The sequence below is a fragment of the Castor canadensis genome, chromosome 13 (genome assembly GCF_047511655.1).
Source record: "Castor canadensis chromosome 13, mCasCan1.hap1v2, whole genome shotgun sequence".
NCBI classification, from domain to species: domain Eukaryota; kingdom Metazoa; phylum Chordata; class Mammalia; order Rodentia; family Castoridae; genus Castor; species Castor canadensis.
This window is the reverse complement of record NC_133398.1, coordinates 3751356-3766159: the sequence shown is the minus strand read 5'-3', so window position 1 is coordinate 3766159 and position 14804 is coordinate 3751356. Positions and strand designations below refer to the sequence as shown.

Sequence of the window (14804 nt, the reverse complement as noted above, 5' to 3'; positions counted from 1 at the left end):
CCGGCTCCTGCGTTCCCCAGCCCAGCCCTTCAGTAACCTCCGGCCGCCTGCACACCCACTCCACCGTGGCCCTGTAACAACAGATGTAATGCAGGATAAAAACAGGCATAGACGTCTGGGAACGGTTGAGGAAATTCCAACATGGCGTGCGTTTTGGAGTATCCACTCATTTTGGTTGTGATGATGGTACTGGGCCTGGGCCATGATGGAGAATGTTTTTTGAGGCAGGGGCTTACTATGTAGCCTAGGCTGGCCTTGAACTCCCAATTCTCCCATCTCAACCTCATAAATAGCTGAGATTAACAGATGTGCATCACCGGGCCTGCCCTAGAATGTTTTCAAGAGGCAGGCTGAGGAGTATTTATGGGTGAGGTGCGTCCCAATAGGGTGTGAATGGCTGTTCTTTGTACATACTACTTACAACTTTCCTATAGGTTCAGACATCCTCTGTTAACTGCCTGGGATGAAAAGGTGATAATGACCAAGGAATGACCAGGTTTAGTAATGTTGGTGACCTTAACATGCACTGCTTTGCTGGAGTCACACAGGTAACACCTGCCTGGTTGAAGAGAATGAGATGAGGCCATCTCTAGCCATGAAGCTGGGTAGAAAGGAGGGATGTGCTGTTTTAAAGGATGACTAGGATTTGGTCACACACAGAATAAAATTAACAAGATTACTCAGGTTTTTTTTTTTTGAAAGCCTATGGCCCATTCCTTCCAGATTGTTCCCTTCCACTTTCATGAGGTTCTAAGTTCTTTCTTTTCCTGAGTGGTTAATTACAATTAACCACTTTTAAAGCACTTTCCACAGTTAAAGTGCTGCAGGAATCATCGCTTGTCTTAGCGACGGGAAACTCCCTCACGCTGGATGTGACTTTCCTGGTCACCCCCTTCTCCTGTCTACTGCCTTCTGCCTGACTGTGGAGGTCTTAAGCCCCCTAGTGGCTGTCAGCTGTGGTCTCCCTCCTGGGTAGGAGGTAAAGAACAACTGGGGGTTGCACTGTGGAAGCAGGGCTCAAGTCCCAGTCCTTAGGACTATGGTTCCTGAATGTCTGAGGTGAGGCTGGTACCAAGAGGCAGGGGGTCTGAAGTCCCTGAGGTCAAACTGGTTATGGCACTTCACTTCCCAGCTCTGGCCCTGGGTATGACACCAACTCCTTTGAAATGCAGCCGTAACAGCACTGGCAGTAAGAACTAAATGACACCAGAGGTACAGGTGCCTGAGCCACGTATTGTTCATTCACCAAGTGTCAAGGACCTTCTGGGTGGTAGGGCTGGGCCTAAACCCAGGGCTGTGAGGCAGCGCCAGGAGCTGTTCAGAAGCTACTGGAATCCGGGGTGGTCTCCAGCTGACCAGTGATGAAGAAAGAAGAGCAACAGAAAAGGGCAGTGTTTTTATTCAAGTCTTATTACAAAAGTAGCAGAACTGACATGGTGGCAGAATTCAGGAAGCCCCTAGTTGGCTTCTATGTGAGTGGACAGCCCCTCTCCCACAGCCTTACCAGTGCAGTCAGCCTGTGGCATGGACATTCGTGTTCAGGACAAGAGGTGGTGGGCAAGGCTCTGCATGGGAGCCCTGGCCTAAGGATAGGGCTGGGCTTGGCTGACTGTACACTAAGCCCCTTCCAATTCTGAACAGCATGCTCAGTTTTCCCATACAGTTGAGCTCCTCAGCAGGACATGTCCTTCCACCTGGTAACCAGAAATGACAGGTCACCCTGGAAATGGCTGGAACTTTGCTAACTGTCCTGGGAGGGAACTGGAAGGCTGAGCCTGGCCTGGCCAGCTTCCCAAGACCACAGTAGCTCTTGGGTCCTGGAGTCCCCAAGTGGGAGCAGATGCCTAAGATAGGCATCGAGAGGGTAGCCCAGGACTTTGCTCCTGGTAAACTAGGAGTCTGGGGAAGGTAGCCCTAAGAGGCTCAGGTGTGCTCTGTGGAACCTGGGCCACCAACATGCGAGTGGACAGGGGCTGCAGACTGTAGGGGACCGGTGCCAGGCTCCGGAGATGCCAGAAGAGGGGCCGAGGGGCCATCAGCAGAGTCTGTGTCCAGGTCCAGCCTCCAGTAAGCTTCGCATAGAGGCAGGTCATTAGCTTCGCAAAGACTGGAGCTTTTCCACCACCAGAAACCCCAGGGACAGGAGCAGGCAGAGGGAAGCCAAAGAAAGGGAAAGCAAGATAGAGGCAGAGTTAAGAAAACACGACCACCACCCCCAGCCTGCCTCCCCTTTCTCTCCTCTAATAGGCCTAGCTGCAGGAAGGGGCCATGGGAATCCTTGCAATTAGAAAGCAGAAAGCGGCCAAATGGCTATGTGACTTTGGCAAGCCCTCACTATGGACCAAGCTGGTGTTCTTCCTTCCCAATTTCCATGTGGGCTTCTAGTTCCTTCTGGGTCCCCTCCCAACCTGACCATCGACCCCTCACCAGTTGGGTGGTCACAAAACTTTGCAAAGAGCCCCCTGATGATAGAGACCCTGTTTTATTGCTCAATCTGTCTTTGCTTGGACTTGGCCTAAATAGAGCGGCAGTCAGAAACCCTGGCCCTGGCTCCTCCCTGAACCACTGCTCTAGCCTTCTGCTCCTCGGAGGTCTGTCCCCATCTTGTAGGGGGTGAGAGGCAGGGTGTAAGTGAGGTGTGGCTTGTCAGTCACAGTAGTGGAGACTCAGGGCAGGACCATTCCCACAGCTGTCTACCGTGTACAAGATGACCTGGCCTTCTCTTGTTCCTGCCTTCAGAGTTCAGTCTCAGAATCTCTCAGGGCACAGGAAAGTGGAGAGGGAGAGGCAGAGGCAGAAATGGCAAGCAGTGAGTGGACAGTGCAGGCAGGGGCAGCCGTGCAGAAGTGGGCCACTGGCAGAAATACGGGCACAGGGCAGGGCAAATGAAACCAGCTAGCTCTGGCTTTCAAGAGCCATGACAGTTTAAGGGAATCCACAGGCAAAGGGGCTGCCACTTGGCCATGGGGACTGACTGGAGAAGGACTTAGGAGGTCTGGTGCCCAGAGCCTCTGGGTTCCCATCCCAGCTGTTGTGTGATCTTAGGCCTAACCCACCTTCCCTCTAGCCCTCAGCCCTTGAGGCAGGGCAGGGTTGGGGGGGGAGGGGTAGAATAGTAACACTGGGTGTGAAGGGTGTGAGACACTCTAGGACCCCTACCCCCTCTGCTGCCCCGGGGTGTTAGAGATGCTGCCACATGTCCTAAACTGAGCTGATGAGTATCGGGGATCAAAGGAGGCCTCAGAATCCTTTGGAAAACTCTAGAACTGCTCTAGCTGGGCAGGAAAACCAAGCTCCAGACTGTAGACCATACCGGCTCTGGATGCCTGTGGTCCCTGGTGTGGCTTCAGTGGGACAGAAAATATTCTAAACCCACCATGAGGAAGGAGGATTATTCCAGAGAGGGCATGGGGTGGCCTGGACTTTAGTGACTGCTAGACTGAATCTTGACTTTTTAAACTAATGGGGCAGGGGTGCAAGGTCTCTAGTCTCCAGTATCAATTTCTGGTGAAAATTACATTTGGGCTCTGATTTCTTGGGCCCTGTCAGCTCATACAGTCTCAGGCTTCAAGATCTAAGGGGCCCCTCAGTGGCTATATGCCACAGTGGTCAGCACAGGCCTGGCATCAGGAGACACCAGCTCTCTGAGTAAGGCTGAGCTAATCACAATCTGACATTCGAGTACCCCAATTCTGTCTTTCAGGGCCATTTTCTGTTTGGGCTCCTTCTTCCTCCCTCCCAGGGCTGACCCTATCTCCACACATGGGGTTTGTTGACACCTACATGGAATTGCACCCCTGGGCGGGCACTGGTATCCTGGACAGGGGACATAGGTGTGGACCTTATGGGCTGGAAGAGGCCAATCCTGTCTTGACCAAGACGTCTAGATATGGATTCAAGAACCGAAAATAGCAAGGCCTAGACAGTGTTGCTCAAAGGAAGGCTCCCGACCCCAGGGTGACAGCCATCTCCAGACTCAGCCTCCCCGACCAGTGTCCTTTGATTTTCATCCCTCTGCACTGAGAGAAAGGCCCAGGGCCCAGCAGGTGGCTGTGAACTGTCTGTTGATCAAACGCTTTGGCCAAGGGTTCTGCTCTGCAGCCTGGGCACTGGCTCTGCTGCCACGCCCAGGAAGGGTTTGAAAAACTGAACCTTCCAGGCTAGGCTCAGGTAGACAGGCTCCGCCCTGCACAGGAGTCCAGCCCTATTTGTACCTGGACGAGTAGTACTCCTCCTCCAGCTCATACAAGTCGATGGAGACCTCATCCCGCAGGGTGACAAGTTTGCGGTCACACTCCTCCTGCAGGGCACGCAGCTGCTGGTTGCGCTGGTCAATAGCCTCATTCACTGATGGAAAGTCATTGAGGATCAGGAACTGCTTGAGGTCAGACACCAGCTTCATCAGGGACTCACCAGCTCGAACCTGTAGCCGTTAGAACCAGGGTAGGCAACAGATGAGGGTGGGGGACAGCAGCCCCATGTGCAGCTTCATGTGGTTGGTGCTGGCCTGGCAGTAACCTCTGGAAGCCTCAACTTCCTCCTCTGCAAAGTGGGAGTACAACCCTGCACGGGGCTGTGTGAGAAGAAGGATGAGGTGAGGACACAAGAACAGGATCTAGGGAATGCAGGATCCTGTACTCATCTCACCTGGCAGGTGGGATAAGCTTGCTCCAGAGCTCTCCCCTCCCCTTAGCCTGATTTCCACTCCTTCAGGCCTGATCTCTCAAACACACTGGTTACTGCTCACACTTCCCGTGCATTAAACTCACACCCCCGAGTCACTCCCCCAGGGGTAACACAGCTATGGGTTGTGTGGGATTCCTTGGGGCCTTTTCCCATTCACTTTTATCTGTGGGTACACACTGCAGAAATACTGCCTGGCTAGGGTTTTCCTGTGACATAAGCAGGGCTCTCAAGTGCACACATGGTTCATTCAGCAATTCCCTTTTCACTTACAACTCTTGAGGGACTCTCACTTCAGCAGGAAGGGCTGCCCTCTTCCTGATCACTGCTGTTATGGGACAGACAGGGCCAGTTATCTGCCTGCCTTCTCCCAGTGCCCCCTTGGGAACCTCTTGATAAGTGGTTTGCCCCCTACTCCATCCTTGAAAGCTGCTCACAGGATAAACAGGACGAGTGGAGGACCTATATTCCACCCACAGCAGCGATGCCATCCACCCTGGCGACTCACGATGTTAGCAGCTCGCACGTGCATCTCGTAATTGTCCTGTTCACCTTGGGTGGCCCGTGACACCTGCGTCTCATCCTCAATCTGGAGGAAAACAAGAAAGCCTAAAATTAGCCCAGCCCATCTGTATCACTACAGCCTGTCATCTTGCCTTCTACAGACCTGAAGTCCTACTACCCAAACCCCCAGCAGTTTTAATACTACCCTTTCCCTCTTGTTCTTGTTCTATGGGCAGCAAGAGACACTTTCACTAGGACAAAGGAAACGTGCCTGTGCTAGGTAGAGGGACGAAGTTTCAGCTTGCTCAAGCTTGTTTTGGGATGTGAAGCCCTGTTTGGCAAGGACTGGTGTCACCCACTCAGACACTAAGTAAACCACTGAATGAAAGAGTAAAAAACCCATGGGTGTAGTGGCTCATGCCTGTAATCCTAGCTACTTGGGAAATGGAGATAAAGAGGACCATGGTTTGAGGCCACCCCTGGGCAAAAAAAAAAAAAAGTCCTGAGAGATCCCATCTCAACCAACAAAAAGCTGGGTGTTGGTGGCACACACCTGTCATCCCAGCTATTTAAGGAACTTAAATACCCCTATTCATGGTCCAGGCATAAATTCAAGACCTTACTCCAAAAATAAAGCAAAAAGACTGACAGTGCGGCTCAAATGGTAGTGTCTACCTAGCAAGCCTAAGGCCCTGAGTTCAAACTCCAGTACCGCAAAAATAAATAAATAAATAAATAAGTAAAAATAAAAATAAACAAAGGCAGCATCTTTTTAAGCAACTATTTCCTGTTCCCTCCTGGGTGCCAGGCACCATGTTAAGCACCCTTGGCTAACTATCACTCTCTCACAAGATGCTCACAGAAGCCTGGATTGCTGTGTCTGGCTTACAGGTGGGCCAGTTAGAGGCTGGGCCAGATCTCTGTTGAAGATGTCTCAGAACTAAACGGGGAATTAAAAAAAAAGAAAGAAAGAAATGGGGGAGGCAGGTAGGGGGTATGGAAATACAATGGAGAAGGTGAACTTGTTCAAAGAACACCGTATGAATTTATGGAATTATTACAATGAAATCCCCTCATATTGTTAATGGATGATAATTCAAAATTTTTTTTGTTGGGCACTGATGGCTCACACCTGTAATCCTAGCAACTCAGGATGCAGAGATCAGGAAGATCGCATTCACATCTAGCCCTGGGGAAACAGTTCAAAAGACCTTATCCCGAAAATACCCAACACAAAACAGGGCTGGCAGAGTGCCTCAAGTGGTAGAGCACCTCCCTCACAAGTGCAAAGCCCTGAGTCCAAAACCCAATACTGCCAAGTATAAACACATATACATTTCCTGTGACAATTAAATGGGACAGAGTGCAAATAGCCTTCACAACAGGCCTGATACACAGCAAGTGCTAAATATATGTTAGGTCCATCAGTACTGTTATTGGCAGGTCAAGACTGCCACAGTGAGGAAAGATGAGGCCCCATTTGGTGCCAGTCACACCAAAGCACGGAAGACCCCTTTGCCCTCCTGGAGGCCTGTGCTGGGCTTCCTGCTTACTCCATTTCTCTAGGGCATCTGTCTTGTTCACACTCCTAATTCCTCCTAGGTTTGAGTTGCTCTCCATGTGCCAGGTCCTATGGTAACTGCTTTATACAAACAATTGACCACAAGGACTAGGACACAGGGGAAACTGAAGAGTAACCCCATGTGGCTAATAAATGCTGGACTTGGAACCATGGCAATTAGGCCAGAGTTCTTTGCTCTGCTCTACCAGGGTTTGTAGTTATTTGACTCACTTATTTATCCGTCCACCGTTACTACTGATACCTTGCCAATCCACCCCCAGATTTTCTCTCCTCCGGAACAAGGATCTTGTCTGCTGTTCCCTCTGCATTCCCACCCCTGGGGGAGTCCAGGTCTATGTACACCAGGGTCCATGTGTGGGTGAAGCACCATTACCATCATCTCCGGACCCTGCCCCTCCCCGAAGGCTCAGAGGCTGGGAGGGCCCACTCACCTTGGCGGTCTTGATGATCTCTGTGAAATTGTCCATGATGGACTTGACGTCATCCTTGAGCCGCTTGTTGTAAGACTGCAGCAGCGTCTCCTTGCTTTGGGGCAGGACTCTCTGCTGGGCCATGGCGGGCCCTGGGCAGCGCAGGACAGAGTTAGGTATGAACGGCCAACCTTGGCTACCCTCGGGTCTCACCCCAGCACAGAATGCTGGGGTTGCTTTCTGCCACACAAACTCACCCCATCGTTCCAAAGCAGCACACAGCTGCGGGGTCCGGGGCTCTCCTTGGACCCATCCCACTACCCGAATGAGCCCACCACCCCTGCCCGCTCCGGCCGCAGGCGGCTCCGCTGCCGGGGGCCTCCCGAGCGCAGACCACGGCCTCCGCGCGTCCCCAGGCTCTCCGAAACTGCCCAAACTCTGCGCCCCTTGCCCTCCCGCCGGCCCCTGCCGCACGAAGGAAGCCGCTCGGCAACCAGAGAGGCCCGGCCCTTCCTCTCCGGGGCCTCGGACCACGCTGCCCAGCCTCAGGTACCGGCGCTAGGGCCAGAGGGGGAGCGCGTCCCCTACGGGAAAGACGGCCCGCCCCCGCCCGCGCTTCACCGCGCCCCTACCCACCTAGCCGCCGCCGCAGACTCTGCGCCCTCACTGGGCAGCGGAGCAGCGAGCCGCCGACCTACGGGGCGCGCCGCCGCTCCAGGCACCGCCCCCGACTGTTGGCTTCAAGGCCTTGCCTCTTTAAATCCGAAGTCCCGCGCAGGCGCCAACTCTCGCGATCTCCGAGGACACTTACATATTACCCACAATTCTCTCTCCTTTCTCTCTTCTGCAGCCCAAGATGGTGAGTGGGGCTGCGTTTTTTGGTGCCTGGGCCATGTCCAAGTTCTATCCACCGCCATCCTTCTCCGGGTGCGGCCGCGCGGGGCCCCTGGCTACATCAGGCGCTAGGAGAGCCTTGCCGGACCTGGCACAGGAGCAATGGAACGGGTACCCGGCAGCGGGATGCGTTGGCCCCTGTATGTCGCTGGCCGGGGAGGAAGATTGGGGAACGCAGTTTGCCGCAGTGCGGGGCTCCGAGTGGGTGGGCCGTGGCCTTGGGCCGGGCATCAGGGTCGGGAGGTGGTCGCGACTTTCCCCGGTTTTTGCTTGTGGTCCGCGCGGCGGAGCAGCCCGGCCCGAGTCCGTGCGCGTTTCCCGGACTGCGCTCGCGCAGGTGATGCGAGGTTGCAGTCCTAGGTGATGGTGAGGACTCCCACCCACCAAGATCGCTGATGCACGAGCAGGGCCGTCGCCGCCATTGCCGCACAAGGGATCGGTAGGGCGGTGGGAGAGTTTTAACTGCCTTTTCCTTTCTGCCCAGCCGAAAGGAAAGAAGGCCAAGGGGAAGAAGGTGGCTCCGGCCCCTGCTGTCGTGAAGAAGCAGGAGGCCAAGAAGGTCGTAAATCCTCTTTTTGAGAAGAGGCCTAAGAACTTTGGCATTGGTAAGAAATGGAGGTGGGGGGTTGAGAATGTCTCGTTTTTCTTAAGAAAATGGTAATTTGCCGAGTCTTGTGTATTTGTGAAGGGGGGATGGGTATTAACGTCTAGTCTGCTCAGATTGGTATTCCTTCTTTCTTTCTGCTTCCTAGAAAACTGGGATCAGTTCTTAGACTGTGCGCCTTGGGGTGGGGATAGTGGTGGTGTGCTTTGGAGTGGTTGGACCCGTCTCAGCGTTGAGGTTCACGGGACCTCAATTGCTAGTCTCTAAGGGAAGTCTGGGGTGTTCGTGTGCAGATGATGTAAAAGAATATTTGCTATTTGAAAGATGGTGATGACATTTTAAACCACCAAGATCGCTGATGCACCAACACCTTTCTCAGTACCCTCAAATGTGATGTGACAGAGTATACGTCTTAGTCAGTGGTGTTACTTTGACTTCTTAGGACAGGACATCCAACCCAAAAGGGATCTCACCCGATTTGTCAAATGGCCCCGCTACATCCGGCTGCAGCGGCAAAGGGCTATCCTCTATAAGCGGCTGAAAGTGCCTCCGGCGATTAACCAGTTCACGCAGGCTTTGGACCGTCAAACAGGTGAGGTTCTGTGGTACTGAACTAGCTTGGTTTCCAGAACATGAAGCTGGCCTAATTGAAAAGGTGGCGTGCGTGGCTTTGGGTTTTTGTTCTTACAGCACCATCATTATATTAAAAGGATAGAAGTTTAGCTTTCTATCATGTTAACTGTTAAAGATTAGAATTTTTGGGCATGGTGGTGTGTGCCTATAATCCCAAGAAGGCAGAGGCAGGAGTCATGTGCTTAAAGTTAGGTGGCGAGACCCCCAAAACAAAACTTGAGCTGAGTGTGCTGGCACACAGCTGTAATCCTTGTTAAGGCAGAAGGATCATGAGTTCTAGGACATGGTAAGAACCTGTCTCAAAAAGCCCCAAAAAATAAAAGACCAATTGTGGAATGTTTTCCCAGCTACACAGCTGCTTAAGCTTGCCCACAAGTACAGGCCAGAGACGAAACAAGAGAAGAAGCAGAGGCTGTTGGCCCGGGCTGAGAAGAAGGCTGCTGGCAAAGGAGACGTCCCCACTAAGAGACCACCCGTTCTTCGAGCAGGTCAGTAGGCCCTCCTTAAGAGGAGGTCAGTGATGGGGCAGGCTGTGCAATGATGTATGAATTTCTTCACCTGAAATCACTATGAAGTGTAAGATCCGAGCTTTTTAACACTGAGTCACAGCTTAGCACGATTGCTTTTTGTGACCAGAGCAGCCCGATTGCTCACATAAAGTGGTCCTGTGTTCCAGGGGTCAACACTGTCACTACGTTGGTGGAGAACAAGAAGGCTCAGCTGGTGGTGATTGCACATGATGTGGATCCCATTGAGGTGGGTCTCACGTGCTTTGATGGCAGAACTGAACTGTCTGACGTCACACCGAGAAGGTGGAGGCGGTTTCATGCTGAGTCTGGCATGTTAAAGTCCAAAGTGGGTGACCGGAAGAGTCACCTTCTCATTTGAGGATAGCACTAATAAGCGATCCAAACTAGGTGGCTCTTGCAATGATGTAAATTTCTCACTGAATTAAACCTTGAAGTGCAAATACATGAGCTTTTTAACCCTGAGCAATTGCCAGCAATCTAGCTCTTTATGCTTTTGGGCAGAGCATGTTCTCCAGCTGATGCTTTCTTCCAGCTGGTTGTGTTCTTGCCTGCCCTGTGTCGCAAGATGGGAGTCCCCTACTGTATCATCAAAGGGAAGGCCAGGCTGGGACGGTTAGTCCACAGGAAGACATGCACCACTGTTGCTTTCACGCAGGTTAACTCGTAAGTATGCAGCTTGACTCAAATCCCCCGTCATTTTTGTATCTATTCCTTCAGAACTTTTAAGCCACTATTCTAGCTTAAGGAATAATTTGTGAACTTTTGCCAATGATGGTTAAGAATTTCTTCACCTGAATAAACCATGTGGTCAAACTATCTGAGGCGGAAGGCTTGTTTGGAGCCACAAATGAGGTGATTCCTGCTTCGTAGAGTAACAGGCTGTAAGTCCGCCTTTTGTTTCCCCCATGCCTTGCTAGGGAAGACAAAGGAGCTCTGGCTAAGCTGGTGGAGGCGATCAGGACCAACTACAACGACAGATACGATGAGGTAAGAAGCCGCTTTACATGCGAGCGTTGGGCAGGTGAAGCTTTTTCCAAAGGCTGGCTGGTTCTCCAGCTGCGCAGCTCTCCGGTTACAACAAGCAGAAGGTGGGAACGGCTTTTGGGAAGCCCGGGAGAGGTGGCGAGCGAGCTGACCGCCGCTCTCGTTGCAGATCCGCCGGCACTGGGGCGGCAACGTCCTGGGCCCCAAGTCCGTGGCCCGCATTGCCAAGCTGGAAAAGGCGAAGGCTAAAGAGCTGGCTACGAAACTGGGCTAAGTGTGCAGTGGCCTCCCTACGTGAAGACAATAAAGCCGTCCTCCAGCGTCTAGTGGCCATTTTGGTTGAGGGTCGGGGAAGTAGCAAGCACACACTCACTGGAAGCAAGGTCACTCCCTTACATGGCGAGTCCTGTACACATAGGCTGTCTTAAGTCGGGTTTTTTTGCTGCAGGGAGGGGCTGCTGGGGTTTTCACGTGGGCCTCTGGCTTGTAAAGCAGCTGCCCTATCTCATAAGCTGTACCTCCAGTCCCATCTTAAGTTGTGATACCTACCCATGATACTGAAATACTGGAAGCTAAGCCACTGTGTGACTGGTCACTGCCTTAAGATACTGATGCAAATGAGCCCAGGAGTTTTATTTATAGCAGCAGTACATGATCTCTTAAACATGAGGTTTACTTGGGGATCTCTGGATTACTTAGGAACAGGCTTGCATTGATTCATACACCAGGTGTCCGACGTAAGAATTTCTTAAACCATAGGTGTGATGTGGCTGCACACAGTCCGTACCTTGAGTTAAAAGAAAATAGGTGTTAAATCTTTGAAGGTCAGAAGTAGGGGGTGGTAGGGGCTCTAGGGACTAACCAGGTAATAATGTACTGCAGGTGCTCATTCCGAAGAGTCACTCTGGTTTGTCCACCAATGGGTCCTCCAGGAACTGTGCTCTCTGCAGAGACAGTGGGCTCATGTCCTTCCCTCTGCTGACAGTTGCAAGCAGCAGCTGTTTGTTTTTGCAGGGCCTTCACCTTAAAACCTGCCACCCTTTTCTCAACTTGCCAGCTTTCTCTTAGCTGCTGTTCCCCAGTACTACATGCTACAGTGAAAGCAACAAAAATAGCTGGGAAGTGTAGAGCTAGTAGGAGGTGGCAACAAAGGGTATTTACAACTGCTTGTTCTGGGGCAGCCAGGTCAGAACGTACGGAAGTTGGCGTCAATGAAAATGGGGTCTGTGCCTGTTATCTTGGCCATGGCCTCCAGGTCCCGGTAATACCAGTGGTTCCTTTCTGGATTATTTTCAGGGACAAAGGGCTTCCTGGGTTCTGTCAGCCTCACTATCCCAACTAGGTCCATGTCTCCTGCAATCTGCAAAAGAAAACTGCATGGATGCTGGGTGATTGTTGCAGAGCCCTGCTCCCAAGTATAAGTGCACTTACCTGGCCTTTCTGCCGGGTCTCAGGATTCACTTTCTTCTTGGGGACAAACCCTCTGTTTACTAGAATGGTGACTCTAGAGTAATCAAAGTACTAGGGTCATGTAGGGAATAAGGATGTTACAAGGATAATCATTAATGGTTTCAGGCATCTAGAAGAAAGGTTTAGGGCTTTTTTGTTTTGTGGGGCTAGAGAGCCAATCTAGGACTAAAGGTCCCAGGCAGGCACTGTTACTGGGCTCCACACATGCAAGGAAGGTTTTTAAACTACTCAGGCTCTGGAGAGGAGCCCCGGCTGAGGTACACACCTGGAAGTCCTGCCTATGCCCTTCCAGTTGGAAGGCTAACCACTAACCACTTCCCTTGGCCAGCGTGGCTTCCAGGGGTGCTGGTACAGAACCCCTCTACCTGCTGCCATCCTTGTACCCCAACCATAGCAAGGTGCAACCAGTAACCAACATCAGGTGCCTTCAGTCTCCTAACTCATGGTCAAGCAGCATTTAGGCCCCAGCCAGGACCTGGGGGCTGAAAGGAATCCCAGGCATTTTCATTTACACATTTTTCCCTTTGCTTGCCTAGACACTTCATCTCTTTTTTTTTTTTTTTCTTTTGGTGGTATTGAGGTTTTGAACAAGCTTCACGCTTGTTGGGCAGGTACTTACGCCACTCTGCCAGCCCTTCTTCCATCTCTTAATTTAAAATTTAGCCTGAACGATCCTGGGGAGGCTTCTTTGCCTCCAGGCAGTTGGGGTCTTCTGAGTGCCTCTTACCAGCTTTTCATGCTTTACCACAATGGCTTAATCTATTGGCTTCTAGGAACTCCTCCAGAGGAGGGAGGGGCCTGTCAGTAACCTCTCCTCCTTCAGGTTAATATACAGAACCTATTCAGCAATGAATTGGCCAAATGGTTGCTTAGTGTCAGAATTAGGAATTTCAAACTTATCAGGGAATTGGAGCTTTCTGGGTATTTTGGATTCCTCAGGGTCTTATCAAGGTTGGGGGATGAGGAAGGACACAGACATCAGTAAACCCTAAGTGCCTGCCAGGCCAGTCAGGGCCCTACATGGCCTACTCACCCCAGGTCAGTGCAATGGAAGGGGGTGATGACATAGGCCCCACTCTCAGTTGACGAGGAGATCCGGCCAGCCTCCCGGGCCTCGCGGGCAGGGTCTACCATGGTCCGGGGCATCATGTACAACTCCTTGGAGTGGTCAAAGTGCCCCCTAACCTTCACGGGCCTATACTCCAGATTCTTCAGTTCCATTGGGCTATAAGGAGAGAATAGCTGTGGCAAAGCAAGGCATGACAGAAGGATAAATCTGAGGGGGGAAGGGGGGCTGCAAGCTACCAAGTCCAGCAGGGCCAAAGAAGTAATGCAGACTGAAGGGCAGGGCAGTGGGGCCTCCTGGTCCTCAGCTCCAGCCCTTTGATCACATGGGAATGTAGATCTGCGCTACCAAAGTCTAGTTTTTCAAGAGAAGCTAGGTGATGATTTCTATGTGAATATTTTATGCAAAATTAAAATATGTGTACCCAAACTTCACCTGCAAGCCAAATAAGGCATACTGTTACCTACCCCAAATTCACCTTTATTAGATGTACCTGTCTCTCCAGGACAGTGCTTTTGAATGAGGGAGATAGAGCAGCAGAAATATTTAGGGCACTTTTTCAAAATACCATCTCATGTTAAGATATATGTTATCTGCCTTCACCCACCAGCTAAGAATCAGTTTTAGGGAGCTGTCAGCACTGTAGGGAACCCCCCAAGACTTGAAAAACAGCTGAAACCCAGCATCAGAAATAAAACATTTTGGGTTTGCTGAGTGGCTCAAGTCGGTAGAGAACCTGTCTAGCAAGCATGAGGCCTTGAGTTCAAACCCCAGTACCACCTCAGGCACCTTCACAAGGGCAGTCAGTTGTCAACAGCAAGCCAACTGATCTTGAGGACTCCTGTCTGAAGCCAGGGAAGTTAATGACAGGACAACAAGCAGAGGCAGGGCTTCACTGCTGATCGCTAGGGAGATGGGCCACTCACTCTGCTGGCAGAGGGATGGGCTCCGCCATGACTCTAGACTCTAATTCTGAAATCAGTTTCAGCTTCCACTTCCGTCGCTGGACCTACAAAAACAGAGCATGAACCAAGCAGATGATAGTGGGGACAAGGACTCAGAGTCACCCAAACTAGATGCCAGTGTTTACCTGCCAAGTTCCCAGGCCAAAGGCAGTGACAGGAATGAGAAGCAGGAACCACTGGAGAAAAGAGTCATTTTCCACTTTCGTAGCAGGTGTTTCTGCTGCAGAACTGCCACACCTGCTTGGCCTAAAGGCCACTCCTGGAGGAAGTTTTACAACACTGGAATGGGTCAGAAGCCCTAAAACAAACACAACTGGAGGAGCCAATTCCTCAAGACTTCATGAACATAGCCTCAGAGAATATGGTACAGGAGTGAACAAAAACCTGCTGTGAGGAAGGAGCCAACTAGCAGCACCTGTGTCCAGCCCGGCTCCTGACCGAGTGTGAAGCACAAGGTACACACTCAGTAGACATTTGTT

General features: G+C 51.6%; 3 protein-coding genes and 4 non-coding genes across 8 annotated transcripts; 5 read left to right on the top strand and 2 right to left on the bottom strand.

The window, feature by feature from the left end:
- Window positions 1–1377: 1377 nt before the first annotated feature.
- Med22 (mediator complex subunit 22) lies at window positions 1378–8126 on the bottom strand. Of its 2 annotated transcripts, none has more exons than XM_020179015.2 (5): window positions 7816–8126; window positions 7201–7331; window positions 5192–5272; window positions 4215–4423; window positions 1378–2113 (listed from the first exon to the last, which is right to left on the bottom strand). In XM_020179015.2, exons 2-5 carry the CDS (start codon window positions 7321–7323, stop codon window positions 1924–1926), a joined length of 603 nt encoding a protein of 200 aa, XP_020034604.2. In that variant the 5' UTR covers window positions 7324–7331; window positions 7816–8126; the 3' UTR covers window positions 1378–1923. The 2 variants fall into 2 exon arrangements, with proteins under 2 accessions (XP_020034604.2, XP_073908991.1); XM_074052890.1 differs by lacking the exon at window positions 7816–8126 and adding an exon at window positions 7437–7776.
- On the top strand, window positions 7322–11146 carry Rpl7a (ribosomal protein L7a). The gene is made up of 11 exons (XM_074052663.1): window positions 7322–7350; window positions 7452–7728; window positions 7820–7912; window positions 8030–8348; window positions 8445–8678; window positions 9120–9269; window positions 9658–9798; window positions 9987–10066; window positions 10373–10503; window positions 10758–10827; window positions 10994–11146. The coding sequence occupies exons 1-11, from the start codon at window positions 7322–7324 to the stop codon at window positions 11096–11098; spliced, it is 1629 nt and encodes a 542-aa protein (XP_073908764.1). The 3' UTR covers window positions 11099–11146.
- LOC141415960 (small nucleolar RNA SNORD24) lies at window positions 8966–9040 on the top strand. The gene has a single exon (XR_012440901.1). It is a non-coding gene; the product is annotated as a small nucleolar RNA SNORD24 (small nucleolar RNA).
- On the top strand, window positions 9843–9918 carry LOC141415953 (small nucleolar RNA SNORD36). Its single transcript, XR_012440894.1, has one exon. It is a non-coding gene; the product is annotated as a small nucleolar RNA SNORD36 (small nucleolar RNA).
- On the top strand, window positions 10235–10307 carry LOC141415952 (small nucleolar RNA SNORD36). The gene has a single exon (XR_012440893.1). It is a non-coding gene; the product is annotated as a small nucleolar RNA SNORD36 (small nucleolar RNA).
- Window positions 10604–10666, top strand: LOC141415954 (small nucleolar RNA SNORD36). Its single transcript, XR_012440896.1, has one exon. It is a non-coding gene; the product is annotated as a small nucleolar RNA SNORD36 (small nucleolar RNA).
- Window positions 11147–11436: 290 nt separating the features above from the next.
- Surf1 (SURF1 cytochrome c oxidase assembly factor) lies at window positions 11437–14595 on the bottom strand. Its single transcript, XM_020179003.2, has 7 exons — window positions 14451–14595; window positions 14287–14369; window positions 13328–13519; window positions 12256–12328; window positions 12022–12184; window positions 11687–11768; window positions 11437–11611 (listed from the first exon to the last, which is right to left on the bottom strand). The coding sequence occupies exons 2-7, from the start codon at window positions 14313–14315 to the stop codon at window positions 11542–11544; spliced, it is 609 nt and encodes a 202-aa protein (XP_020034592.2). The 5' UTR covers window positions 14316–14369; window positions 14451–14595; the 3' UTR covers window positions 11437–11541.
- Between the last annotated feature and the right edge of the window lie 209 nt (window positions 14596–14804).